The sequence below is a fragment of the Octopus sinensis genome, linkage group LG11, assembly GCF_006345805.1.
Source record: "Octopus sinensis linkage group LG11, ASM634580v1, whole genome shotgun sequence".
Classification (NCBI taxonomy): domain Eukaryota; kingdom Metazoa; phylum Mollusca; class Cephalopoda; order Octopoda; family Octopodidae; genus Octopus; species Octopus sinensis.
Window position 1 is genome coordinate 49,468,301 of NC_043007.1, and position 15,348 is coordinate 49,483,648.

Sequence of the window (15,348 nt, forward strand, 5' to 3'; positions counted from 1 at the left end):
ATATAATTTTAACCGTTGAAAGATATGTCTGAAAGCGAATGTGTTAGTGAGACAGAAAGGAAGAGAGGTGTAGGGGAAATAATATCTAAAATATTAACATTCTTACCTCTATCACAAAAGAGATATCTTTATTTGCTGAGTAGTTGTGTCCATTAATACAGGAGAGCTCATCTGTAATATTTTTCAAGCCACGAAATATGTTAATGTGACACTTCTCATAACTGATGTCATCGTATGACGTCACGTTGTATATGGACAGCTGTTCCACCGAGAGATCCTTGCATTGATGATCTGGAGTGTAACCTGAAAAGAAAATGCTATTTCTTAAATTTAAAGTTCCTTTTATTTTATGTCAAAATGTCTGAGATAAGTAGTCTTATAATTTTCTCAGATTTTTAACCCCATCTTCAAATATGAAACTACTGCGTTTTCATCAGTTTCGTCTCCAATCATCACAAAGTATTCTATTCCTGGATGTGTACAGAATAATAGACTGGATCCGCACCATAAAATTTAATTTATTTCTCTTTTTAAAAAATATTAATTCTACTTGTTAACTGCCGTCTGTCTTCTCGTAATGTAAAATTTGAAGTAGCCTCCGTTCAGTTGGACGCTTGGAGATTAATGCTTGTACAAAGAGTACGTTTCAAGGAAGATTAATTAAAGAGTTTATGCAGGGGATTTTGCATTGTAAGATAAAGAGCTAAAAAAGAAGAGAAGGTGTTGGAATGAGAATTGTAGAGTATGTGCTGATTGGGATGCATACTCTATTGGTTAGCAGTTGTGTTGAATGTGAACTGTGTGTGAAATAGAATCTGGTATCGCTTACATAAGGGTATGTATTGTGTTATTTCATTGAGTAATAATTTCATAGTGTTTTGTGTTAAGATATGATATTGAAAGTGTTATTTGGAATGCGGGCAAGTATAAATCAAGTGAAGAATAAAATGTAATGCTTATATAACTTACCTATTGCCAGTAATTGGAAAATACTATGAGATACAATCAAAAGAGAAGACGAAACAACAAGCAGCTGCCTAATTTGGTAATTACCATAAGTCTTTAAATTGATGAGTAGATTATCCAAATCATAAACGGCCTCTGTACCAGCCATCTACGAAACTTATGGCCGTGCTATTGGCTGGTGATATTATCGGTATTGTTTTCAGTGATTAGTAACAGTCGCCGCGAAGTTGTCGCTGTTATGCTGTGAAATCGCTGTTCTTATTACATTGGTGAGGTTAATATTGTTAGTAGTCGTAGTGATATTGTTCTTTCATGACTGTGATGGTAGTGGGGGTAGTTGTTGGTCGAGCTGGTGCTTACGATGGTGGGGGTTGGTATGTGGTGGTGGTAGTGGTGATGATTATATGATATATTCCATATATCGATCTTCTTCTTCTTCTTCTTCTTCTTCTTCTTCTTCTTCTTCTTCTTCTTCTTCTTCTTCTTCTTCTTCTTCTTCTTCTTCTTCTTCATCCTCCACTTGCTACGCCGTCTGAATCTTTTAACCTTTCATTTACCCATAGGTCCATATATTCTTTCTTTCTGGCCTTTATTCCATCGTTCGATCATCCAGCCATTTATTCAGTGGTTCCGCTCTTAAATCTTAGCAATTTCATTCCGTTCATGTAGCAAACCAAATACTGAACGTATACCTATATATGCTATATATATATATATATATATATATATATATATATATATATATATATATATATATATATATATATATATATATATATGTGTGTGTGTGTGTGTATGTATGTACGTATGTATGCATGTATGTAAAAATACTCACACACGGTGATGTTAAAATCAGGAAAAAGAAAGGAAAAATGATGATCAGGGAAAGCAAAAAAGCAGTTCATTTGGACAGATATTTTAACTTAATTAACGTTAATCTTCCTCCTCCTCCTCATCATCATTATCATCATCATCGTTATTATTATTGTCAACTTAGCTATTGTCTTAAATATCAAATTCAAAGAATATGAAATGTGGATGAGACAAACAGCAGCAGCAGCAGCAGCACCACCACCACCACCACCACCACCAAGTTATTATTATTATTATTATTATTATTATTATTATTATTATTATTATTATTATTATTATTATTATTATTTCTGTTGTTGTTGTTATTGTTGAAATTATTTCCAGAGTGTCTGAGCATAGCTACAGGATGTACCTAGGTAAGTACGGGTGGTAGATGAGGCAAAGATGGAAAATGAAAAAGAGATAGATAGATAGATAGATAAAAAGAAAGAAAGAATGAATGAATAAATAAATGAAAAAAGAAAGAAGGAAATTGTGTATAAGGTTTAGACAGAGAAAGAAAGGGAGAGAGAAAGAGAGGGAGAGAGAGGGAGTGAATAAGGGTGTGAGATGTAAGGGAATAAAATTCAGTTGTGACGTCAATTCAAATAATTTGGTCCATCCGTAGGTTTGAACTTCCCTTGTGACCTACATATATTGAATGATGTCTAACAACATCCTGATGAAGAATCTATCTATCTATCTATCTATCTATCTATCTATCTATCTATCTATCTATCTATCTGTTTGTCAATTCATCTATCCATCTCTCTCTCTGTCTCTCTCCTCTCTCTCTCTCTCTCTCTCTCTCTCTCTCTCTCTACACACACACACATACATATATATATATATATATATATATATATATATATATCTGTATATTACACGCATACACATACACATACTCACGTGCGCACACACACATGTACTAGGTTACAGATATTTTTTACGAATAAAACTGAACTCTGTACATTCAGAGGAATAAAACATGTGTTGTTATATAGTTTGTTATTGGTAATACATCGCAAAATTAGACATGTCTAGCTTTTCAAAAACAGTCATCATAAGATGCTTTCTACCAGTTCCTTGAGATATACGAGTTATTATTACGTAGTGTTACCGATGATTTTATTTTCGACAATAGATAATAATATTGTGAGAGACATGACTCATTACATATAATTATTAATAGGTATGGGCTACTTCCCTTTGCTACATAGAATTAGAAAGACTTTAACATAATTAAGTTGAAGAATTTTAAAAGTATTTCTGAAGAAGAGAGGGGATAAAAAAACCCTTCCTAGATATACCTTAGAGTGCATTTGATAAACTCTGATGAAATAAGGGTTCTCTGTTAGTGATAAAAGGGAAAGACATGTGTATTTGTTTGTATTCGATTGTATGTGTTTGTGTTTGGATGTGTGTGTGTGTATGTGTGAGAGAGAGAGAGAGAGAGAGAGAGAGAGAGAGAGAGAGAGAGAGAGACCGTTCCTGGTAATTAGACCAGTATAGAAAGGTGCATTATGTGTATAACTTGTAACCATTTCAATTTGATGTCAAAGATTTAATATCACAACATAACTGTCTGTAAGTATACCAATACCTTTCAAGCTATACTTTGCTTTGATATTAAATCGCAGCGATTTAAGGTGGCGAGCTGGTAGAAACGTCAGCACGCCGGGTGAAATGCTTAGCAGTATTTCGTCTGCCTCTTGGTTCTGAGTTCAAATTCCGCGGAGGTCGACTTTGTCTTTCATCCTTTCGGGATCGATAAATTAAGTACCAGTTGCGTACTGGGGTACATCTAATCGACTGGTCTCCTCCCCCAAAATTTCGGGCCTTGTGCCTAGAGCAGAAATGGATTAAATCGTAGCGAGCTGACAGAATTGTTATCAGGCCGGACATTGTATTTAGCGAGTTTTCGTCTGTCTTTGCGTTCGGAGTTCAAATACCACTGATGTGGGCTTTGCATCTCATCCTTTCGAGTTCGGTAAAATAAGTATCAGTTGAGCACTGGGATCAATGAAATCGAACTAGCCTCCTCCCACAAAATTTCAAGTATTGTACCTATTGTAGAAGTTAAGAACATTAAGAAATATATGAATATATTCAAAAAGAAAGGAACATAAACACATTCAGGAAGTTAAACATAATATTTCTAACAAACTCATACATAATATTATTATCCTAAACAGGAAAGATAGGCAACAAACTGAAAACGATGTAAAGTTTAGATAAAAATTATAGCTACTTAAGTTTAATTAGATTACAAATTAATATCGATAAGTAAATTTTAAGCAATATTGATTGATTTATTAATTAAGCAATATTAACAGTAAGATTAGAAACCAGCCGCTAGCAGTAATGTATGTAATTTCCTACGTGATTTTGATGTGATAAATATAGTATAAACATTTACACAAACATTTACGCAGACCCCAAAATTTCTGTATCTGTACCACATGGGATGAATAATTCTTATAATTTTTCACTTGCTATATTCTCTAGTTTCTCTCTCTCTCTCTCTCTCTCTCTCTCTCTCTATATATATATATATATATATATATATATATATATATATATATATATATATGATAGCCTTGTCAGAATGGTAGCTTAGTTGTAGCCATCACTTCATAAATAGACATACCTCCATAAGAAGCTGCAATGATCCACAGATCAGAATTTAACCAATATGTGTTTATAATTAATATAAAATTGAATTGCATATTTCATATGCAAGGTATGTCTTGAACATAAAGCCATACATGATGCATCAAAACTGATCAGTTTTCTCGTGACAAGTCATGTCACTGGGAAAGATTGTATCGACTGTTTGCAAGTCAACAAAAACTTTCTGGTAGTATAGCAGCTACAGGTTAGCCAGGTTCTGGATCTGCCATGGGTACCCAGCATACCATGAAGCTAATAATTGCAATCATCCTCAGAATCTGTTAGTTCCAATTCTGGCTCTCTGTCGCCGTATTCAGTAGCTTAGTTGTCGCATGTTCGTAGCTTGCACATGTCTGTACACCTCAAGCCATTGCTGAGGCAGCTGCATGCTGGTGGTTTACAGGAACGGATACATTTGCAGAACAAAAGCTAAAGGACAGCATCCCGTGTAGGTGAGCTGCGTATCTAAGCAATGGCGACGTCACTCTCTTCGTCCAATCTCCAACCACAGTCAATGGAGCTTGGGTCAAGGGTTTGAGCCTGTAGACATCTTTTCAAGAGGGCTGGTTGGTAGTTTGCACGAAGAGCATGCATAAACAGATAGTCCTCACATGAATATAGTTGACGCGACTCAATTTCTTCACGTCTAGTGCAAAAGATATGATATCGAAGTTTATTTACTTCAGTTGTTGAAGTAGAAGGCATATACATTTGGCAGATGTTCATCTGTATTTTTTGAAACAGTTCAAGAAATACATCGCAAGATTGTCCCAGTTCACTGAATACTTCTTGGAAAGTCTTGTTGGATTTCATCAGTTTAAACGTTGTCAGCTTTCCATGGCCAGTAAAGGCACTAACTGTATTACAGCCTGTGAAGGCATGCACGTCAATCAAAGCATCAGGCCTGCCACCTCCCAGTGTATGACTCATTCTCGTAATGTCAAGGCAGCGTGTTCTGTGCTTTGTACCACACTTCTGGTAGAGGGAGCACGGGATTTTGCTACAGAACCCCAGGCACAAAATCAGAGCATCAGTATCCTCAGCACTGATAACAACTTCTGTACTGCGTAGTGCAGGAGTCGCATGCCAGCTTCTTTTTGCGATGAATTTAACTCAGAGACTTCCTCTTACCTTTCTGTCGTGATCTTGAAGCAGAAGTGTTACAAAAGACCTTTGTCCCCCAGTTTTGGTCTGTATGTTGGTCCTTTCCATTAATCTACCAGGAACTTTGTTGGAAGGTCTGCTGAGCAACTTACGCCACTACTGGATAGTGTCCCCAGGTAATATGCTTCTGAACTCGATTCCTGTTTCTAATACCCTGTTAATCCATTGTGTATTTTTATGGATGTTCCTTGTAAACATCAAAGCCAACATCAATACGATATTTCTGGGCTCCTTCGTGGAGAACGTGCGTCTCGTCACTTCTTTTAAGCTCATCTCGCCAATAATTGTTCTGACTTGGAAGAATTTCTGCTGGGGCAACATTCTTCTCCAACTCTCTATGTAGGAATGTTTTGTTGTCTTATGAAGAGTCCCATCATCATTGGCAAGTGCAATTAGTAGCGGACCCAATGGGTGAGCCAATACATCAGCCATATGTAGCTTTCTGCTTTCTGTTACAAGGATCATGTAACTAAACAAGTCTCGGTCAGCTTTCAAAACCACATCCTTGACATGCCCTTGAATGCGTGGTTTCTTTCTGATGTACGAGAAAGTTTTCAGTTTCATTTTAGTCATCTTGTCATGGAATGTTTTAGATGGCACATCAGATTCGACACGTTCTTGTCTGAAGAACTGGTATGATTCTTCTCCAAGCATGTTAGCATCTAGGAGAGCTTTTTTATGTCTGGTGGTGTTGCAGTGGCACTAGACAAGCTCACAAAATCCTAATTTTCAGGTTTGAATGGGTTTAGCCAACTTACCTCCCTGAGCTGGACAAGGGATTGGGTATCTGATTCATCTTTCTTGATCCTTGACTGACTGAGGTCAGGGTGGTTCAAGCATTTATGTTTTACTCTATTTGTCATATCTTTCAGTTGCGGCAAGTATGAACTGCGATACTCTGAGGTTAAATAGAACCTAGCCGCTACTCCAGCTTTCAGACTGTCGTGCCGCCGGGAGTTTGAGTGTCCTTGTTAACCGTCTCTTCGATTGTTTGGTCCACTGGTATACGTCCAAATGGATTTTGTTCTCCAATCTGGACTGCGAAACCACCATTCATGAAGTGTGTTTAGACTTCAGGATGTTCAATGTGGAATCGAGACATTATTGCATAATAGTAGATCAGGAATCGAGCTTAGTTCACCTTATCATAGGAAAAACACCAAATACCATGGGATCATCTTTCGGATGGACGCAAGATGGAGTATCCAGTAACCTTCTCTGCAAGCTCGTATTAAGCCAAGAATGAGTTCCATCATGTCTATGTATGACATCCAGAAAGCCGAGACACTGTGGTCGCACCTGAGGTATTCAAGGTAGGTTTGAAACAACTCCAAGATCCTTGTGCACGACTCATTTTCCAAGAATCTCTTGGAAGGATATCTGACTGACACTGCTTTGAAATTTGCCTATGACTTTCAATGTTTCTGCTAGGTGAGGCATAACTCCTGAATTATTGTCCTCTATCCACGGGAGAAACCCTTTCTTTGCAAGCCTCATTAATGCTTCATAAACAAATTTGTATACCGTGACTGCACGGTTGTACTTGCGACCTTCCATGATCCCAGCCACTGATCCATCTGTGTGATATCTGATTCAATGCACATATCTCTGAGCCTTGCACCTTGAAACCGCTCGCCGAGGATAGAAAGGAAGTCCCTAATCGTGTGGAAAACTCCTATTCTGTGAAGACCTTAATAATTAAATTATCTTAATAAAAGTTACGCACTCACAACCAACTAAGAAGTAGCTTTCTTTATTATTGAAAAGATGTAAATGAAAATAATTCAGCGCAGATCCAAAGCAATATTATAATTATCGATATGAGAAGGAAATCTTTCTTTGATGTCTTTCCTCAGCTGTTTGGGTTTCAAACCAGTCTTTGAAGTAAATAGAGTGCTGATACTGATGGAAAGTCGCAGCAGCCGGCTACGCAAGTAAATAAGACCTCGTACCATCCCTTCACAAGCGCCTCATCAACTAAGTCCTGATATTTGGTTTTCTTCAGCTGGTGAGGAATGTCAAATCTGTTTTCTCGGGGCACTATTAAATTCAAACATGGTGATAGTTTTTGCATTCCAGGATAGCAGAAACAGGTGTGGTTCAAGCGATGTTAACGCGACTCCTTCCAGGAAGATAAGTCAACCCTTCGGGGCCATCTCATTTTCTAGTCTAAGGCTTTATGCAAAACGGATCCCCCAACTGTAACGCGTACGTTTGGAGTCTTGTTATTTTCCCTTAGAAATTTGATACCTTTGGCTGTCGTTTAATGCAGTTAATTATCTGGAGGTCTATCTAATTTATGAAAAGATCTTGTCATGCCTCAATTGATATCAACCTTCTTCCAATGGTTTACGACGTAGTAACGTGATTATAATAACATGATTATGGTAATGTGTAACCTAATAGTCTAGAGTAGGAATTTTTAGAATGAAAAAGATAATTAATTAATGGATAATTAATTAATTCTGTAACACCATTAAATGGAATTATTATGAGCCCTTTTGAAATAATTATAAAATAGCATTACATTGATAAGTCATGTTTCTCCAGGTTAATCATATTTTTTGTCAAATAAAGATGAAGGATTTAAAAACTTATATTTTTTTTATTCTTCTTGCGGTTGTCGACTAATTAATCTCAGCATATGATACGAAAGTCATTGATTCAATAAAATAACGAAAGGTATTGGTTATTGTTATGACAGCAGTACAGAGCAGAAATGTGTCTGTTTGGAGCTGTGGGATGGTGCCGAGTCCCTCTTGGAGACTCCAAAGTGCACCTTGCAAGTGCTCATTCACCCATGGTGGCAGTTCAGCTTCCAAAATGTCACTAATGTATCGTTGGGTGTTGATCTTAACACCCGTGGCACAAAAACGTGGAGAGACCTTCCAATTGCTCTAACAGCCACCCAAACCATAACTGATTTTGTCGTCGATTTACGAGTCTATCCTCGATGGAGCCAGATACACTCCAAAGTCGACCTGGTGGTTTACTGTCTGTTCGATGTCAATTTTCTTCACCAGTGAACACCAAGTTGGACAGCGTGCCTTCAGCAAACTGACGCAGTATAAGACGACTTTTCTCTAGTTTCTTGACCTTATAAACTTGCGTGAGCTCATGACAACAGATCATCATGTTTGGGCGGGTCCTGAGATCCTCCTTCAGCACTTGATACATCGATGTTTGGCTTACTTTTGCTGTGGCAGCTAGTTTTCTGTCGGAACGGCCAGGATTTCGCCGTATCTTTTCTTTGATACATTTGATAAACTGAATGGTCCGCACACTTCTTTTTCAGCTACGTCCAGGTCGATCAGCGGTGGAACCAGTTTCTTGAAATTTCTTGACAATTTTCCAGTCTGTTGTTCGGTTAATAGCCTTTTTGCTATAGGTGTATTACTTTCGTCACTTTTGTGGTGAATTATGATTGTATTTCGGTCTATAGCCGTTATCCAATTTATAGATATGAATTCATTCACTTTGAAACAAAAACAAGATATACTAAGTTTTATAATGATATATAATTTTCGTATCTTATATTTATTGATAATTATTAAAACACGAAACTTCGGTTGCCTTAATTTCGGGACACCCCGTGTGTGTATTTATATATATATAGGGAATGGAGTAGATAAAACGCAGGTTACATATGCTTCATAGCTTGCGGAATTTCAGAAGTAGTAATTATCTAAACGAGGAGTAGACCGCAAGCAACTCCTCAGACCAAGGATACCTTGATTATATTGTCGTTAGGAGTTCCCCGTGTTAACTGGCAGCCGGATCGAAAATAATATCTGTATCTATTTCTCTCTCTCTTTCTGTATATATATATATATATATATATATATATATATATATATATATATATAGATAGATAGATAAAGATAGTTATTGTAATGTTATTCTCAGTTCGAATATGCTTGAGGCACGTTCGAACCGGTGAACAAGTTATTCACTGCGTTTTGTCACGGAAATTATATCATTTTGTTAACAAAGTGTGTGTATAAATCCAGATCAGCTCGCAGCACCAACTACCAAGACTGTGAGATGCAAGCATTTCGGAATAGTTATCCCCACTTTGGTCATAGAAACCAGGCAGGCGGTACTACACTCTAATCGAAGTGACTGACATTTTTATGCTTTTCCAGTTGCCATACGGCAACTGGCAGCGCTGTACGGCGGCTCACCGTAAGTAAATTACAGAGGGGGGGACACTCGCAGTACCGCCTGCCTTGTGTCCGTGACCGAAGACAAGGTAACTACTCTGAAATGCTTGCATCTCACGGTCTGGGTAGTTGGCGTTGAGAGCTGATACAGGTGTATGCACATCATTTGTCAAAAAACGGGATATATAAAAACAGTGAATAGCTTGTCCACCAGTTCGAACGTGCCTCAAGCATATTCAGACCGATATCTTTACAATTTTACTTACCGCATATATATATATATATATATATATATATATATATATATATATATATATATGTATGTATGTATGTATGTATATATATTGATAGAAATGGTAATACAACAAAAAAAATTAAAGAGACCTCGATATTATGTAAATAGAGGAATTTATCTGTAAATATAATATGTGACAATTATTCGGTAGCCGTGATAAAACTCCGAGTTTCGGATGTCGGGGCGGAAACCTACGCCGCCATTTCTTCAGTTATCCGGCCATCGAAAAGAAGCTATGGAAATGACCGTTAAACGAAGGGAAATTACTGTGTGATTGACCGTTATTAAAACAAAAGAGCTATTAGAGTGAAAGCTAAGTGAGGGGAGGGAGTAAAGGTAAGGGAATAAAAATATTCATGGTATTCGCGTAAGCGCGCATGTCCATACTTTTGTCTTAATAACGGTCAATCACAAAAGAGACCGATAGAATAAGTACTAGGCTTACAAAGAATAAGCTCTGGGGTCGATTTGCTCGACTAAAGGTGGTGCTGCAGCATGCTGCAGTCAAATGACTGAACAAGTAAAAGAATATATATTCACTCGCAGACACACACCCACACAAACACACACACACATACACACACACACCACACATACAGAAATTCCTCGCCATATCGCGGATTCCTCAGTATATCAGGGTTTCTACGGCCGGTAGGTATTTATATTTCTTTTAGATTTTAATTATTTCTATGGGAGATTTTTGGAACGTAACACCCACGATAGTATATGTGATAATAATAATAATACTAATAATAATAATAATAATAATAATAATAATAATAATAATAGTGGGTTGTTCGTTCAACAACCTTAAACAATCCTTATTCAGGGACCTATTGAGCCGGATGGGTTACTCGACCAGAAGAAAATTCTAACTAGGCCCCATCTGCAAGTTCATGCGTTGTTTATCTTGATATGAGATCACCATGTCGCGTAAATATGGTTGTGATGCATGTGCCTAGTGTACCCTTATCAGACGGGTAGTCATAATTGGTATATTATAATATACGTAACACCCACGATAGTCGAGGGATTACTGTATATGTGATAATAATAATAATAATAATAATAATAATAATGATAATAATAATAATAATAGCCCTGATGCAGTACCAGGCAGTGGCTCTCATGGCTTCTGATCTTAACTGATTGGAAGTGTTATCATGTACATTGTTTTGTCTTGGTATAAAAGATGGGCTACAGCAAATATTCTGCTCAATACCACAGATTTGCTTGTCAGTTGTTTGACTTTAACCAGTTGAGCATGTCCCTTAGTGGCTGACGATATGTGCATCTCTGATCACGAGCAGAAGTAGTGGGGGAGCATCATAGCCATGTGTTGAGAGGGATTCTTTGGAGTTTGAATAATTCACCTCTGGAAACATGGGTGGTTCTTTCAACATCCTTAAACAACCCTTATTCAGGGACCTTTTGAGCAGGATGGGCAACTCAACCTGAAGAAAATTCTAACTGGGCCCCAACTGCAAGGTCATGTGCTGTTTATCTTGATATGAGATCACCATGTCGCGCACATATGGTTGTGATGCATGTGCCTGGTGTACCCTTATCAGACGGGTAGTCATGATGGGTATATTGGGCTTCGTATATTTCACCCCAGTGTCACTTTGATGGCATGAACTGCTCTCTCACTCAATAATAATAATAATAATAATAATAATAATAATAATAATAATAATAATAGTGGGTTGTTCGTTCAACAGCCTTAAACAATCCTTATTCAGGGACCTATTGAGCCGGATGCACTGCTCTTTCACTCAATGATAATAATAATAATGATAATAATGATAATAATAATAATAATAATAATGATCTTAACTAACATGGCTTCTGATCTTAACTAACATGGCTTCTGATCTTAACTCATGGCTTCTGATCTTAACTCATGGCTTCTGATCTTAACTCATGGCTTCTGATCTTAACTGATTGGAAGTGTTATCATGTACATCCGGCTTCTGACCTTAACTCATGGCTTCTGATCTTAACTCATGGCTTCTGATCTTAACTGATTATTATGTACATTGTTTTGTCTTGGTATAAAAGATGGGCTACAGCAAATATTCTGCTCAATACCACAGACTTGCTGCGTATATTTTACCCCAGTGTCACTTTGATGGCATGCACTGCTCTTTCACTCAATGATAATAATAATAATGATAATAATGATAATAATAATAATAATAATAATAATGATCTTAACTAACATGGCTTCTGATCTTAACTAACATGGCTTCTGATCTTAACTAACATGGCTTCTGATCTTAACTCATGGCTTCTGATCTTAACTGATTGGAAGTGTGATCATGTACATTGTTTTGTCTTGGTATAAAAGATGGGCTACAGCAAATATTCTGCTCAATACCACAGATTTGCTTGTCAGTTGTTTGACCTTAACCAGTTGACCATGTCCCTTAGTGGCTGACGATATGTGCATCTCTGATCACGAGCAGAAGTAGTGGGGGAGCATCATAGCCATGTGTTGAGAGGGATTCTTTGGGGTTTGAATAATTCACCTCTGGAAACATGGGTGGTTCTTTCAACATCCTTAAACAACCCTTATTCAGGGACCTTTTGAGCGGGATGGGCTACTCAACCTGAAGAAAATTCTAACTGGGCCCCACCTGCAAGGTCATGTGCTGTTTATCTTGATATGAGATCACCATGTCGCGCACATATGGTTGTGATGCATGTGCCTGGTGTACCTTTATCAGACGGGTAGTCATGATGGGTATATTGGGCTTCGTATATTTTACCCCAGTGTCACTTTGATGGCATGCACTGCTCTCTCACTCAATAATAATAATAATAATAATAATAATGATAATAATAATAATAATAATAATAATAATAATAATGATAATTTCTTGAGTAACCAGATGATGGATTTGGTATTCATGTTTATTTCGTACAATTGTCGTTTCGATCCACCCTTCTTATGGGTGGGACTCCGTTCAGCATGTACTTCATCCATCTTGCAGTCTGGTTCTCATCAGGTACATCCACACACAAAGTTGTTTCTCGCTAAATATCTTGAGTTTTGGCTGTCATGTTGGTTAAGGAATGAAACATTGCTACAATTTTCAATTACTATTATCTTTCTATAATAAGAATTGGAAACATTTGTGAAATAGGCAAATAACTGTTAATAAAAAAAGATGACTGTCGGGGAAGTGAGTGGATAGATAGGGATGGATTGAGTTACACAAGGTTTAAGACAAAGGAATAGCATTAGAAAAAGAAGGGAGAGATATATACCGGCTAGAATGTGCAGGGGATGAAAGATTTTTTAGCTAGCTAGCTAGCTTTGGTCAGAGATGCGTATACATACTTTCACACCTCACCCCGCTCGTAAATACACGCACACAGGGGTCGTTGCCCCACCTGTCCATATGGTCAATTTCAGCTGTAGTTCGTATAATTTATGGCTCGAAGACAATCTCACCATAAATCTGTCATCATAGTCACCATGGTGTGAAATGGGGTGCATCGTGCATTTGTTAGAAATACAGAGTGTTTTCTTGGATCTTCATGTGGTTGTTTTTTATTAACCTTTGAAATCGGAGTAGATTTTCTGCCGCACTTTGTAGATATGCATACGTACCCAGTTACATATATACATCTATTTTATATGCACACATGCACGCACCCTCACACACAGGTGTACACACACACACACACACACACACACACACACACACACACACACACATACACACACGCATATATATATATATCCGCATATACATATATATATATTCACGCACACACATGCATGTGAGATCCATATATATGCGCATACGCATACGACGTAATACCCCGCACACTCTCTCCACACACGCAGACACACATGTATACGTATATCTACACACACCAATACGCACACAGGTAGTTGCACACATACACATACACATTCCTGCATCGAGTTCATTTTTCGAGCAATAAGTAATTGGCATATATTATTATTATTTATGTACAGCTGCATGGTAAGGTTACATATCTAAAATTATATGAACATCAATATCTGCACACAAGTGTTAAGGTGAAGAAAGGCATAATTAATGTTAGTTTAGAGGCTACGTTCCTACATGATACCTTTGGAAGTCAACAAAGAGTCACTAAAGTATGCAAACTTAAAGATACTAGAACATAGCCTCTAAACTAACGTAACAGGTGAAGTGTCTAGAGAGGCAAAAATATGCCTTTCTATATATAAACTGAGAGAGATGTAGCACCATTAAAATCTATTTGAAGCTATTTCAAGAACTGACGACATAGAATCTATTGAAACTCCACTTAACGCTCCAATGTCTCAACCCAGTATGCTATAATCACAAGAGTTTAAGGCTATGAAAATAAGGTCACCAGATATACGTGTCATGCTCTTTTCACCTGTCCTCATGAATTTATATCAACATTAATATCTCCATACTTACTCCAGTCTCTACTTAATCATGTTTTAATCATATACAATCACATTCACTTACCTCATATCCACTTTTCTTCCACAGATCAAACTGCTAATATCTCTTTATCTTTAGTCCTTTATCTTCAGGTTAATATAGATATTTGTATCAGCCCATTCACTTTCCTATTTATGTTTTTTATTCTTCATTCTCTTATAACGCCAATCAAGATAGTCTGTGTGAGAGAGGGAGAGAGAGAATGACCTTATGCAAACTCAAATATTTCCCGTTCATTATGTCCTTTCACGTTTCAAGATAAGACACCAATAAAAATGTGTGCATTAGTCATTGAACCTTATCTTTCAAGCAGTCAATTAGTCTCTCTCTTTTTTCTATCTATCTATCTATCTATCTATCTATCTATCTATCTATCTATCTATCTATCTATCTATCTATCTATCTATCTATCTATCTATCTATCTCAAGTTTCACTGGTCCCACTCCCGAACTATACAGCCGTTATATCGACGACTGTATCGGTGTGTCCTCACTCTCCCGCGAACATCTAGACTTGTTCCTATCTTTTGTCAAATCTTTCCATCCTGCTCTCACCTTCTCCTGCACTATCCCTGATACTTCTATCTCCTTTCTTGACATTTCGGTCAGCATTCATTACTCCACTCTCACCACCTCCATCCACTACAAACACACAGAATCACACTCATACCTCAACTTCTCATCCTCGCACTCTAAACATACCAAGCTCTCCATCCCCTATTCCTAATTCCTCCGTCTGCGCAGGTTCTGCAGTGAC

At 37.3% G+C, this 15,348-nt stretch overlaps 1 protein-coding gene across 4 annotated transcripts in view; it reads right to left on the minus strand.

Moving 5' to 3' along the window:
• LOC115217630 (organic cation transporter protein-like) overlaps positions 1–15,348 on the minus strand; it is a 205,404-nt gene that overhangs the window by 47,792 nt on the left and 142,264 nt on the right. For 3 of the 4 annotated variants that reach the window (XM_036507488.1, XM_036507489.1, XM_036507487.1), the window contains exon 2: positions 107–303. In XM_036507488.1, coding sequence (XP_036363381.1) covers positions 107–303 — 197 coding nt within the window. Of the gene's footprint in view, positions 1–106; positions 304–969; positions 1,643–15,348 lie in introns of those variants that run through there. The other variant, XM_036507486.1, reaches the window with a different exon arrangement.